Raw genomic sequence first — 15172 nt, forward strand, 5'->3', positions numbered from 1 at the left:
GTAAAACATTTTTTAAAACTTAAATTTGTAAGTATAGCTTTGCATTGGAGCTTATCACATCAATGCTATGGGGTACCAGCTAGAAGGCAGAGTAGTTTGGGGGTAAGTTTGCCTAGCAGTCAACAGTGTCACTTAGCCTCCTGCAAATACACCTGACCTCAGGTGTAGCCGTACACGAGACGGGCAGCAAAGCCGACACACCAGCCATGTCTCATACCTCAGTGGCTGCTCCAACCTATGTGCAGTAGTGCAACAGCTATCTTGTGATTGATACCTGAATTAGGTACAGGTCAAGGCTAACACAAGGACAGCTAGACAAGATGCAGTAATGCCTTGCACCATAATACAGACATGCCTCCTGCACAAAGTTTTAACAATTCCAGCAGGAATGGTTAAAGAGGGGTTGTGCCACCTACTGCACACTGGGCAGCTAAGTCTCAGCAAAAAACAAGCTGAAAGTTTTAATAGTTTGGCTTCTAATAACCTAGTGGTCCCTTCTCTCATTTTGTGGCACTGCTAGAGATGAAACCACCAAACTACTCAAACTGGAATTCCTTTGATGCAGGCAGCAGGGATTTTCAGTCAAGGGATTCTCTATATTAAGACTACGATTTTTGCCTGCATCCCAGCATTTTTGCCATGTGGACTGCAATCTCCCTAGCCACTAAGGAAGACCAAGAGGAAAGAACTAAGTGTTTTTAACAGAGCTTATATTTCATTTCTGTGAAGCGCTCCAAGGAGATGCAAAAGATTCGTTTAACAGTTGTAATACATTTAAAAAAAAAAAAAAAAAGGAATTCTTACCTTTCTTCCTCTACCTATTAAAAAGGACAAAAGAAGAAAAGAGAGGAAATCAATGTTTTTATTCTGAGACACAGAACACAGTAAGAGTTGAGTGAAGGTATTGCAACTAGAGCCATCCCCAATCCTGGATGCACAGAAGATGGTGTATCACCCGGAGGGAGCTGGGGAAGTTGCCAGGGACATGCATACTCCCTTGTTCAGGTGTGAGGAATCAGAACGGTTTGCAATGATGTCCCCTGATTCTCAGTCTTTTTCAGTGTTGCACAGAGTAAGAAAAAGCACTTTAGGAAAGCAGAATATCTTGTGGGGAATTGTCAGAAGCTGGCCTAATGACTGACAATGAAGTCAAAGGAAGTTTTATTACTGACTTCAGTACAAGCAATGTTGATGGATCCACAACATATTACATGGTATTTTTCAAAAGATAGAGCTGGCTAAGGGATTTTTGACCTCTTCTTGTTTGAAAAGCACCTGCAATATCACGTGCCTGAATTCAGAGCCATACAGCCACACTCATATCCACAAAAATCCTTCAGAGGAATATTTTATTAATACCCTGAATAACAGTAAGGAATTCTGGAATGTATCCATACTGCTTTTATATTTGTTGGGTGTACCTTGTTGGCGTTGGCCTAATGCCTCCCACAACACAGCAGGATGCACCATCTATTAGTGCTTGCCACATCTCGCTCTATTGCTCAATTACACGAGTCCCTACTACTTTGTTCTATACTAAGCTAATCAACAGCAATTATATCTCCTGAAGAAATTGCATTAATTATTATGTATAGAATGTAGTTCAAATAATGCAATACACAGTATTACTGAGCATTAATTGCAAGTTAAGAGATTTTCTTTTAGGAAAATTGAGGGGGGATTGCTTCATCCAAGTCTCTCCAGGAAGAAGAAATGGACTGGAAAAGACATAATCTTCAAGTTATGTCACAGAAAGTACGCAAACAGGGAGTTAATGATACTTCATGCTAGTTTTTTTTCTTATGTGTCACAAAAGGATCCAGGTTTCGTGTTTCCACTTTGGGGAAACATTTTACACTGTTTACATTTTACTGTTTACATATAATGTTTACATTTATTCATCTATTGGAGGGGTCTCAAATTGAGTGTTTTATTAAAGCATACACTTATTTTATTATATATATTTATATAATAAATATATATCTATCTTAATATGTTTATTATACATATTTATCTTAACATATTTATCTTTCAGTTCCAGATGAACCACAAAAAGAAGCCAGAATTCAACCTCCTTGAAATACAAAGATGGAATTCAGATCAAGCTTTTAGTTATAAAGCCTTTTGGGCTTATATCAGATTCATAGTCATAGAAGAAAACTGTTTCCAGAGCCAGCTCAGGTGTAATCCAAGATGGAAGATAACTGCCAAGTATCTACTCTCTTCAGATTTAAACTTTCACAATGGAAATACTATTAGAAATTTCAGTATTATGAGGTTCCTAGTTCTTTGGGCTGTCTCTCCTTTTAAAAAAGCAAACTAGAAAGCAATCTTACCAATGGTGGTATCAAAATCACGTGTTGTATGGGGACACACAGGACAGCACTCTCCGGGGGGCACCTGCGGGTTCTCACACTCCAGCACATCTTGACATTGGATTTCATCGCAAAGAATAGCTCCGTTGTCACAGACGCAAATTTGGCATGGTGAGGGCTTCCAAATATCCCTGTTCAGGTACATCTGGCCATTCTGACTGCAGGCTATTTCTTCAACATCTTCTCCTGGGATAGGAGAGAGAATATACAACACATTTTCCAACCGTGAAGTCAAAGGAGGAGTAGGTCTGGACAAGGCAAGAGCACATCTGGAGATGAGAAGCAGCATCACATACATGAAGAAAACAGTCCACCAGCATAGCTGAAGTTGATATTAAGGACTTCTAAATATCAGTCATCCTAAATGTCTTTCTTATTTTATCACTGTATTTCTTGATCAGAAAGAAGTAAAATAGAGCCGTCATGGAGTGCACAAACCCACCACAGTATCAAATGAACACTGCCTCACGAGTCTCTGGATGTCATTCTGCTCAGTGGGGCACTAACTCTGCATAGAGGAACTCCTGCCATCTGCCTGCTCTTTGTAACTGTTGTGCACAGGCCGTTAGAGACGTCCGACTAGGGAGAAGAACCTGTGAGACTTCTGTACGAAACAGCATACACTACCTGCTCCCTGCTGCAAGTAGCTTACACAGCCAGACTTACAACAGTGTTGAACAGACATGGCAGCGTTTGTTGAAAAGAAAAACAACTCATTTATTGGGGTCTTGGTGTAAGATAATACCAACGTGGAGAATCAAATCTTCCAAACAGGTCAGTCACTGTCCAGTGGCAACAGCAGCCTCCATTGCAAGGGTGCTTGCAGCAGTGTCTCCAGCTGAGTGAACAGAGGCTTCACAAACTACTTATTTTGCTCAGTTTTTATAATCCAGCTGGTCATGGCCCTACATGATTACCCCAGCACATGCATAAATTATTGCTATGGATCTATATTAACTACATACAAAATACCTCTTAAATATTTTAACTATATATGAAAGGCTACCCTATGTGGCCATTTATATAGGAACAGCATTGACTGCCTATATGCATATGTCCTATCTATCTACATATTCACACATTTGTATGGAGGTCATTCTATTTTATTGAAGTTGCATATGTCATTTTTAACCTAATCCAGTCCATTCACAGAAAGTTTACTTTCTTTCTTGTCTTAATACTATTCCTTTTCTTTCTTTTCCTTGAATTCCAATTTAGAATTAACTTCTTACCAATAACTTAGAAATCCATTCAATATAGTTTTTGCTCTCTCCTCTCCAACCAATCTACTATCACCAAGGCGGAAAAACTCCTCTGGGTTGAATTTATAACTTAGAAATTTCAAAAATTTCCCCATTTGACTGATTGCAACATTTAAGGGGACATAACATCTGTTCAGGTACTGTTCTATCCATACTTAAGTCTATGCCTTTATTTTCTTCCTATTCTGTAGGCAAATACTCCAAATATCTGAATTGTTTTTTTAATCATGAGGTGAGTCTATCTCAGTATCTCAGCCTAAAAATAAAATATGTCTGATAAAGAATTCAAAAATCAAGTAAAGTGGAAACTTTTCTTTGGGTATCCAACATTTTACAGAATGCCCTATCAGCAAAAAAAAAAAAAAAAAAAAAAAAAAAAAGACAAGACCTTTTTTTCACTTTGGCCCAATGACTATTTCATCCTCTAAAGGAACACAAGCAGCCACAAAAGCAATGAACCGTCCCCAGGCTGTCCCTAGACAATGGGTCACAAACCTGCAGACCAAGAACCCCAGTGCCAAGACACCCTCCGAGTCATGCACAGTCCAAAATGATTCTCCTGACCCCTGGGATGCTGCAGAGAAGATTAATCTTACCTGGGTGGGAGCTCCATCTGACCACAGAACCCTTTCTATCAAAAATGTCTTTGAAACTGGACAATCCAGTTAAAACCATTATCTGAAAATTCCCAAACAGCCCTAATTTCTAACTGATACAAGACTGGGAATAGGGACAATTAGATATGTATATAGGACATATCCCACTAGTCAAAGATCATGACCATTATTTTTTAAGAAAACCTGTTATTAGCATAAAAATTAACAGCTCCAAGCACAAGGACAGTTTCACTGTTCTATGCATTTCTGTCCTAATTTAAACCAGATGTAAACAGAAAATCACAAAGTAATAAATACGAACAGATTTGGAATTTCAGCTTCATGCCTCAACTCAAGTCCAGTTACTCCATCAATGTCAAAGCTCGGAGAAATGGAGCAGATGTGTCATTAACTGTTGCCTGCCATCACTAACTTCTGCAGCTTTATAACAGAAACTGAATTCCAAATTTATACCAGGTCAGCTCCTCTCTTCAATTGGTTTATCACACCAACTGACAAAATGACTTGAAGGGGTGCTGCAGAAGCTCAGGAGGAAATGTTTTTAATGTGAAGTAAAGACATCGACCAAGTGTGCTGTACAGTCCATTTATGACACTGTGAGAATCATTTTCCAAACTGCAGATCATATTTTGGAAAGCACTCTTCTTGCTTCTCCCTTGTGTGCATGACATAACACACTGTCTGACATATTTAGTCTTTTCCCCCCAGATGTCTGGCATATGGTCTATGTCTTCCTTAACGTATCACCCACAGAACTCCTTGTGCTGTTCAGAAGAGCAGCAGTTTGCATAAATGAAATTTCTAAGTTACTGAGCCCAAAGTCAGCATTCTGTCACAACTTCAAAAAAACCACATAGCAACTGCTTTGGCAAATCAGAGCTGAGCCAAATGGTGACTAGCTTCTGCCTGGGTCCCGCTCAGCGGCTGAGAAAGAGGCAGACAAAGGCAGGGGAAAAAAGCACGTATCAACTTCTAGAAGTGTACTAAGAAGTCTGTTTTCCTATTAGATTGCAGATATGTTGATAATAATAATTAAAAAAACCCCACCCCACAATACTGCCAGAAAACACATTTTTAATTTTAAATCTTTTGATTACGTTTGGTGCTTCTAGTTTTCCGTTCTGCTGTGACTGTATTACACTGAGAGAGTAACCTGAAAAGAGTAGCTATTTCAAAGCCAACTCATCCCACAAACACATTTTGACATTTTACTCTCAGGCCCAAACTGCACGCATGTTATCCATCTACACCCAGACCGGGAAAGACAGCAAAGGAAATTGTTCTACCATTTCCTCCCTGGTTTGGAAATCTGCAAGTTTTTTTAATTACAGAGACCAACTCACAAACTCTTTATGTCACATGTTCTTTCTATCTCTGCAGTTATAACACAAGGTGCTGAATGGCTTGAAAAGCAGCTTTGGAAAATCTTAATGTGGCAAAAGGATCTTCTAGCCCATTAACCGATTCCTTTCTTACCAACAAAAAGTACAACTCTAATTGATATTGGACCTGACTAGAGAATCTACAGGGTTGTGAATCCATTGAAGTCAGTGAAAATAAGTTTCAAAGCAGTCTGCAAATATAAAAGGCAAGGTAGAAGAAATACCCTATGATATATTTAAGGACTCATTCATTCATGAGCTTGGACAAAGGACCTTCATGAAAGAGGATTTCAATGAAAAGCACAGTGAGTGAAATGCAATTATTTTTCTGCTACATATTGATCTGTTGGAGTATCAGTTTTGCTTTAAAGAACTATTTGATCAGAAGTCAAACAGTCAGTTATAGCTCATATACTAAATCATCATACTCTGAGACTGCACATCAACAATTTGGATGTAAAAATCACATCATACACTGACATACTCAGGCCCAGTTTTGTGACAACACTGAAATTGTACCAATTACTGGGGGGAGGAAAACCCCATCCCAGCCACTAGATGGCTGTCAAAGCCCATCAGTCATCACCAGCAAGTGTCAAAGAAGTTTATGCACCGTAAAGGCGTGCAAGGCACACCCTGCTTTGGGCATTTTATGCTGAGCTTGTTTTCCTTTCAAGTAAATTTCTCTCAAGGTTAATTCCACTCCTCAAGAAGCCACCAACAGGACAAGTGTTAAAAGACAGCATATGAAACCATTTCAATCTTGCACCACCAGATATACATCATTTTGAAAGTAACACCTAGAAATTCACTGCTGCTTGGTTTGCTGTTTAAAGTTACTCCTCATTATAGTACTCTTACTGCTTTCATTGACTTCTGTTTCACATCTTGCATGTGAACAAGGAAAGTAAGGCCTGGGCATAGAACCAGGTACAACAAAAAGAAAGAAGGAATATGACACCATAAAAAGAGAAAACTGGGGGGGGGGGGGGGGGGGGGGGGGGGGGGGGAAGACCAGTGTCTTCAGCAAAAATATTTCAAAAGAAAAGGGTAAGAAGGGGGACAAAAGAAAGACTACTCCACACGTAGAAACAGGGAGGCTTGCTGAAGCTGTCATTCTAAGGTCTTATTTTTCCTTGCAGAAACGTCCCCAAAGCCCCAGACTATACTCTCCTGTTCACCATCTCTGCTTATAGACAACCTAATATGGAAGTAGTCAACTACCATTACCTCAGCTGAGGAGACGACAGGTATACGATGGAAGGGAATACATCTCTCAATGCCCTACTTGGGAAAAAAATGGCCCAAGCAAAACTTGCAGATATTATAGCTTTTCTGCAGACATTAACAACTTTGGTTCATAGATGAAATGGTAAGGGAAAGAAAAGGCTTTGACAGCGAAGCAGCTCCACCTCATTGCATTTTTACTAGTCTTACCAATGCGATAATTAAAGGAGCCTAAAGGCTGATAGACCTACAGCAGTAGAGAACATAGTCTAACAAACGCAGAAAAGATGATGACTGGTATTGAAGGGACAGTCCGCCAGTTTTATGCTTTCTTCTGCCAAGAGGGACTTCTTGATGCATACTGTAACCAAACCCCAATGCTTTTACGTTGCTTAACATAAAAAGACTGGAACAGAGGAAGTATGGTTATTTAATGAAAAAGGATTTGGAAACAAAACAGCTTGTGCAGGTAGCTTCTCATCCTCTTTGTCATCCTGATGCTAGTTTGTGAAAAGTGTAAGGAAATATAAGATTACATAGATGCAGTGTTTTTTAAGGTTAAAAAAATTTCTAGAATATGAAAAGCTGAGTTTCAAGTTATGAATTACAAAATTTAATCCTGCTGACTCACAAAGCAGAGGTGCAGAAGTAAATCAAAGTGAAAGATGATACGTGCTAACAACCATTTTGCAGATGTACTGTTGTGCATGTATACAGACTGCCAAGAGAGGGACAAGAGGAGCTTGGTGTTAATAATCTTTGATTATCAGCCTGTTGCAACAATAATGTAGGGCTTGATCCAGTTCCCATTAAACCAATCGAAAACACCTCTCATTTACTCCAATAAGAATCAGACTGTCTGTTTTGTTTATCTTTTGATAACTTTTTTTTGAGTGGTAATTAATAAAGTATTATCCAAATTACTGTGCCATGCAAATTACAATGTAAACATCAATTATGTGGAAAATCAGATACTTTTCAGGAGTGCTGATAAATACAAAACTTATTTTGCATTTGTTGCACACAAACAATTCTTGTTAATAATGATTAACACATACAGTTTACATAAGTACTTTATAGTTACATACACAAGGATGAATCTGGAATCCCTTACCAATAAAAGACCGAACTGATTCACAATTCACTTAACATGAAATATTTGATTGTCAAAATGAAATCAAATTTGCATTCAGACATTTCCATTCAGGATACATCATATATCTCAGTGAACTTTAGATAACAGCTACAGTACAACAATGCACTTACATATAACTCAGCATTCTCTTGGAAACACTGACCACTAACAAGGTCTGTAACACAGTGTTAATTCACTAAGGGTTACAGAAGATGAACGTCCTCTTGGTGGCTTCAAATTCAGTTTAAGTCTCCCTGCATAGCCAAGAAAATAAGCAACAAATGACATGCACAGATTCATTATGAGTATCATGCAGAGGATTTATTCATTACAGGACTGTCTAAAAGAATAACTAGCATAGACATTCATTGGTCTACAATAAGATGACTTCCTCAAAGTCTGTGGCTCTGCATTGTTTTATGCCAGCTGAAGGTCCGGATGAACACTTCATTTTGCATTTCCCTTATGGTTTCCTAAGGAAATTAGGCTTATGTGATTCTACTGGTTGCACTGTGACACCTGTGTCCCCAAGCCCATTTGATTCCAGTGGCTGGTTTCAGCCAAGTTTGACAGAGACCTTGTGAGAGGCCAGGTCACTAAGATAATTGTGCTCCTGCAAATTTTGTGAACATGCACAGTTAGGAATAGAAGGGAGTTCCAAGTTAGTGCCCCACCAAGGCTCCCTTGTAAAACAAGTGGATAATAACAAATCCCTTTCATTATACTTTTGGGAATGTACACAGGCACACAGTTTAAAACACAAATCAGTAGGAAACCAGGTTTCATCAGAACTGTTTCTTAGAAAAAGACGTGGCGTTTTTTAATCCATCCTGCAGAGTTCCTGCTTAAAAAAATCCTAGAGGATAATTTGCAAAGTTGACAATAAATAAGTGTTTTTAAAAGCATTCCACAGATTAGAAGACATTGAATAGTCTTAATTCCAAATGAGTTTTCAATGTGATTGAGGGGGTCAACCCTCTAGACAAGGAGCTGCAATCCTTTGCGCCTTGTTGCAGAAGTTGAAGTGTCCCAGGGCGTTCTCCTAAATGATGCAGATAATTTTAAAACATGTATTTTAGGATTGGAAAATTACACTCAACTTTTTCCTGCAGAGTCCACAAATAACGTTAAGTATGAATAAATACTGCTAAGTATCAAGGTGCAAGTCAGCTCCCAAGCAGAGACTTAACTGCTATAGCAGTTAACCAAAGCCTTACTAAAGACATACACTTTGCAGCTGGCCAGTTGCTTCTGGCTGGCACTAAGGGGAGGGAGTTCACCCTCTGAGATTCATCAACCAAGAAAATCCAACCTCTGCGCTCTAAACAACAGTCCAGAGGCAGAAAGCAACAGCAAAACAATATACCCTGACTTGAGAGAAGAGGTAATCTCCCAGGTAAAGGGCTCTCTGACTGTGATCCGTCAACTGGGTTTTGTCTCTTCCAGAAAATTGTGCCAAAATAAGTAATTCTGTCTTCCACTCAGCACTGTGGATTTGGCTGAATAGGGAAAACTGAAAAGGAAAAACTAGGCTTAGGATACTGTTAGACTCCTCTGAATTAATTTTAAATTAACATCCAAAGTATACAACTGCTTCTCCACTGTTTCCTTAACTGGATGGAAACCATACTACCCTACATTTGGTCTGGTAGTCCATATTTCCCAACTCACAGGTTCATGTATTTATGTCTCCATCAGTGCGAATAGGAGTTTTGCTTGCCTTTTTATGGATAAAGTTAATTTCCAACACAGAACAATCAAGAACAATGTTTTTATTACAAGATTCAACACATGCTGGATACAAAGGCAGAATATACTGGGATCCCTTCCAGTAAAAAGGATTTCTTATGCTGGTCCCACAGCACTATCCAATGTTTATTATACTGTTCAATTCCCTAAGAGCATCTGATTATGTTGTATCTGCGTATTAACCTCACTGTTCCTGAGCTACTGAACAAGACTCAACCCTTCTAAACACCCTGTCTTATGCTACGGACAGGGCAGGGAACTGTGCAGCAGCGACACTTTGCCGAAAGACTGGTCAGGCTGGTCCTTTTCTGTTGGTTACTCCACAGTCTTGGATCTGCATACTTTGAAAGCACTTAGTTAAACTAACTCACTAGAGTTATCCCATGAATAAGGTTAGATGTAAACATGTTTTTACTTTGGTTTTCTCTGTTTTTAATTTGGTTCACAAGTAGCACGGCTGGACACATTGCTTGGTGCCTATAGGAGAACAGGATGAAGGAGGGAGTTTGAAGAGCCTGATCTGCCAGTAGTGCTTATACAAATACTCTCAGATGATGGCAATCAAGCCTCAAGCATACAGTGGGAAATAAAATTACTTCCAAATGTCTAAGGCTGCGCAAAGATTGTAATGGGGAGGCATTCAGGGCATGCCTGAGAAAATACTGTCGCAGATTTCGGCAGTTGGAGCAAATCAGTCAAAAGCCGAAGTCAGTAGCAGGGTGCTTGGTCTCTGCTGGAGCCCACACAGCCACAGATGCCCTGCTTGGACTTTGTCATGCAAGATAGTTACAGTGAAGTCAGTTCAGCTATAGCTACCTGTACCACAGTCTTATTCCTGACTCAAGGCAGAAAAAGCCTAAAAAGAGTGCTTATCGTGGCCAATTATTATGTTTTATTATTTCAAAAGAGGCTTGAGGCAACAGAGATCATTTGTTTTTCTAAGCAAAGTGTTGGAGCACATTCTTGGCTCTGGATGACATTTTTAAGCGGAATCACTTTCATTTGCATGAAGACAGGCTGGTCCCGCAGAAACAGCAGATTCTTTTGGTGGGGAGCTTACAAAGAGAATGTGCAGCAAGAGCGTTTCAGTCAGTGGAGGCAGAACAGGGCCAAGGCTCAGCACTGCTGAACGTTCACAGGTTCAGCAATACAGGCACTGTTTTTAAAATTACAACAGAATTAAAACTGCAATTAGCACATTTCCTAAAATGTAAGAGGCTTCATTCTGGAAGCAAACACGCCCTGATGGTGGGAATTCTGCCCAACCTGCTGCTACTGCAAATTAAAGCAAATCTTATCAGGACATAAGGAACTGTGCCTAGTGTATTTAAACCTAAGTCTAAAATAGCAAGATTACAATGAAAATGTAATATTCTTCTACTGTCTACTTTGGCTCACTGTTCTGGAATCCATGACTATTTGATTCTGGTCTTTCCAAAATCCAGTCTTGGATTGCTGTGCATCAGTAAAAAATAATGCATTTTGGCTGTGAAGAAAATTCTCTCAGCTGCTTCCTGTGCCAGTATCAGCGAGACACGGTTTCCACTCGCGGTACATTTGGATTCCTGTAGTAAATCTATCGGCGATTCACAAGAAGCCATCTTGGTTGGCCAGCCAGCCAGAAACCGATTGCTCAAGCAACAAGCTGTGCAGGGTAAGACTGCACTGTGTCAGCCAGGTTCTGAAATAACTATTTCTTGATGGTCGCAGCACTGCTCCTGGAGGAATGTCACCATTATCTAGCCACCAGCTGGACTTTGAACTGCCAGCCATTAGTCTTTGAACTCGATAGCCCCACCAGGTTTTCATTCACCTTGTTGTCCACCCATTCAGTCCCATACTGAAGACAGGACTGAATACTTCCCCAATTTGCCTACGGATGCTATGGGAGATGGCATCAAAAGCCTTGCTAAACTAAAGGTAAACAGCATCCACTGCTCTTCCTTTGTGCACCAAGCCAAATATCTCATTGTAGAAGCCAATCAGATTTAACCAATTCAATGGCAAAGGGAAAATTCATTAAATAGATAGCCCCTAACTGCAGTCTGGTCTTCTCTTCTCTGCACCCTTCTATCCAAACTCTTACAAGTTCCACTGTTCTTGTTTACTATATGCTACAATACTCAAAGCCTAACTGATAAAATAACCATGCACTACAAAAGAACTGGTTTGCCTTCCTTGTTTTGTAGGATTTAGCTCCTTTGAAGTCAGACAAAATGCGTATGGATGTCTTTTCTTATTGCATATAAAAGAAACATACTTGCTGCTGCCCAAACATCCTCATTCTTTGAAGCTATTCACATCAAAGTTCAATAGAAACCTATCATTACACATTGCCTTTTCCACAAAGCTTTTCTACATTGCGGTTAGCAAAGTGGACTCATGTAATCCCCTAAATGCATCCTTGCTGGCTAATATGACCCTCTTTTTCAACTAAAAATAAAGATTTGTAATTAGTAAGAAAATTCAATTCCATAATTAAAAATCCTTGCATTCCAACAGGCTCAGCATTTCAAACTGAAGCAAAAACTACCCAGTGTTTGGGTGGAGTAGGAAGGTATTGCTGGAAAGCTATACTCATAATACGCTGTTTGTACAGCAAAGCTATTCATTTGCCGAAACTCTGGGCCTCTGAGAAATTAAAAAAGAAGAATGGTAAGCAAGAAAGTCTGCAAAAATTCCAGGAACAAAGCCTGTGTTTCTTTTCTGCTACCATTACCTTTACCACACTTCAGACAGCTCAGTCAGCAACTTCTGGTTTCAAGATGACATGGAACAGGCTTTGGCAGCCCTCAGGGCATCCTAGCTGCCTTCTGCACAGCATCAGGGATGAAGGTCATAAAGGAGCAGCCTAGTTTTAAGTGTAATCTGAAGTCAATAACACACATGTGCATGAGGAAGAGACAGTGATTTAGGTGCATCTCACGCCCAAGAGAGAGTTTAACTTCTACACAAGTTAAACTTATTTATTACTTACAGATATAGGAGCAATAAGCTGTTTTCTTCTTTCAGTGCGTAAAAGTAATAATGTCAGTAACAAGTGAGTAGAGCTCAGTTCATTTCAATAAAGGTTATGGATGAGAAAATCCTTGAGACTGAATATAAAAGTAAGACAATTAGCACTGGTCAGGAATTTTTCTACAATTTTTTGTTGTTGTTGCTGGAAAGCATTGAACTACTGAAATACCAAGGAAGGTGCTTTTATTAGATACATCCACTTGAAAACCTTTCCTTTCATTTTCAGCATGTTTGAAATGACCTATTTCAGTCAAGAAAACACTGGGGCTTGCTAGAGAGAACTTTATACCAAAAAAGCCTTGTAAAAAACATCCAAGTCAAGCTGAGGAAAAATGTTTTCATTGACCTGACCCAATTCTATCTTTTTCATCATTACTGAGTCATGAGACCTCTTCAAGGTTGCCTCAATTCATCTGGACTGGCTAGGGAAAACCCAGATATTTATAAGCAGCTTCCTCTCTAGCACAGGCTGGTGGTTGTATACTGCAACTTCCGGGATGCCTTCAAGTAGGCTCGCACATTTGCAGACCAACATACTTTAATTTAATTCCTACTAGAAGAAGAATACAGCTAGGTCAGGGGAAGAATATCCTTACTCCCTTTTCAGAGTGTTGCATAACTTCATTAAATTTAAGAAGGAAGTTTAAACAAAACCCAGTTTCTTATTTTGCCTTTATGCAACAGTGGGAAATGGTAACATCAACCTTGTTAATATTAATAAGGCATTAACGTTAGTACGGCTTTGTAAGAAAAGTCCAGTGTGAAAGAAGAATTAGAGATATCTTTGCCTATCTGGAGACTCCCTGTTGCTGCATTCTACATTTGAATGAAGTTAAATATTTTTATTTTAATTTCATTTTTAACTTGGCTTTGGTATTGTCCCACTTCTTGGTCCATACATATTAAAAATGAGCATTAAAAAAGACATTGAATGTAAAAAAAAAAAAGTCAGCAAAGAAGAAATTCTATCCACCCTGTCATTTAGATGCATAACGTTGATAAATGTTCTTTAAAAAGATACATACCATCCATTACTTTGCTCTCCTGCAGGATTATGGTTTCTGGGACAGAGGAAATGAAAGGCTTTCCTGCAGGCTCTCCTGCTCTTATTCGTTGGACATCCTTCCATACTTCAGGGATAAAGCATTATGAACTTTTGTCAGGCAAATAGTCCATACTAAAAAGGTTTTGAATGAATTAAAATTCAAGTCGGGTACGTAGTTTAAAACAAACCAGCCGTCATCACCTCCAGCTACTGTTTGCTTTGAACTTAATCTACTTTCTATTTCCCTTAGTTCCTCCTTTCAAAACTACTTTATCATTTTTCAGATCTTTTTAATTTTATCCTACTATTGTTTCTTTGATATGAGCCTTTAAAAGTCCAAGAAAGCAGCATTCAAGTTACAAGAACATTTTTTTCCAAAGCAAAGCTCTACGAATACTGACATCTTTTTCAGCAGTTAACTCTCACAGCAGAGTTAGGAGACGCTATCAGGTGCACATAAATGCATAAAACCCAAAAACACTGTTTATTTTCCCTTTTGTAAAAGAATGAAAATCTGTGTGGGGTTGAGAGAAGCATCCATGCTCAAGGGATGCAACTTAAGATATTAGACTCAAGATAACTTTTAGGGAACAATTCGGGATATGTGGGCACTCTAGTGTGACTATGCCCCATTGCTGGTGTAAACACTCAGTCTTTCATTGCACTCAGAAATCTGTATAAACAACATAGGGAACCCTGACTTACAATTGGGCTCTTATGTGACCAAACCTGGCTGGGTCTTTGAAGAAGAATCACCAACTGGAAGCCAGGAATCCTGCTCATTGCCTTCGACTCAGTTTAACAGTGAAAATGTGTCATAGTTTACCTATCTCCAAAATTACATGATAGTAGTACGTACCTAGCTGAAAAAAAAAAAAAAGGACTGCCTTTTTTTATTATTACTTAGTCTTCAGTGCTATTAAATGATAAGTCTTTGGGGACAGAGCCACTGGCATCTATCAAAAGACATCCATTAATGTCAGTGGGCTTTAATCCCATGCAAAGCATTATTGTGTTACATTTAAAGGCACTGAAATTTCATGGTCCATTCCATCGCTTCAGCTCCTTATAAACACCCTTCAGTATAGTTTTTTTTTTCTCTCTAATGCAGTAGATAGATAGAAGTGACTATTTGTGGTACATGAAATGCATCACCAATCACATCTTTCACACAGTACTTAAGACTGCAATATGAGCAACAAATAAGAACAGCCCAATTACTTCTTTAAACCTTACAGTTTAGGACTTTTCATAAAGGACCTAAAAGTCCTCTTCAGGGCCCTGTGGGCTCTACTTGAACAGCGAAGTATTGCAGGTTTTGCATTTAAACAATATTCTGTGATTGAAGAAGCAGCTTGGCAT

At 39.1% G+C, this 15172-nt stretch overlaps 1 protein-coding gene across 1 annotated transcript in view; it reads right to left on the reverse strand.

The window, feature by feature from the left end:
- The window catches only part of COL5A2 (collagen type V alpha 2 chain), a 113154-nt gene that overhangs the window by 53120 nt on the left and 44862 nt on the right, over positions 1-15172 (reverse strand). The window contains exons 2-3 of the mRNA XM_050900480.1: positions 2337-2561; positions 805-818 (exon numbers count right to left, since the gene is read on the reverse strand). Coding sequence (XP_050756437.1) covers positions 805-818; positions 2337-2561 — 239 coding nt within the window. The remainder of the gene's footprint in view (positions 1-804; positions 819-2336; positions 2562-15172) is intronic.

Source organism: Gymnogyps californianus, chromosome 7 (assembly GCF_018139145.2).
Source record: "Gymnogyps californianus isolate 813 chromosome 7, ASM1813914v2, whole genome shotgun sequence".
Taxonomy (NCBI): domain Eukaryota; kingdom Metazoa; phylum Chordata; class Aves; order Accipitriformes; family Cathartidae; genus Gymnogyps; species Gymnogyps californianus.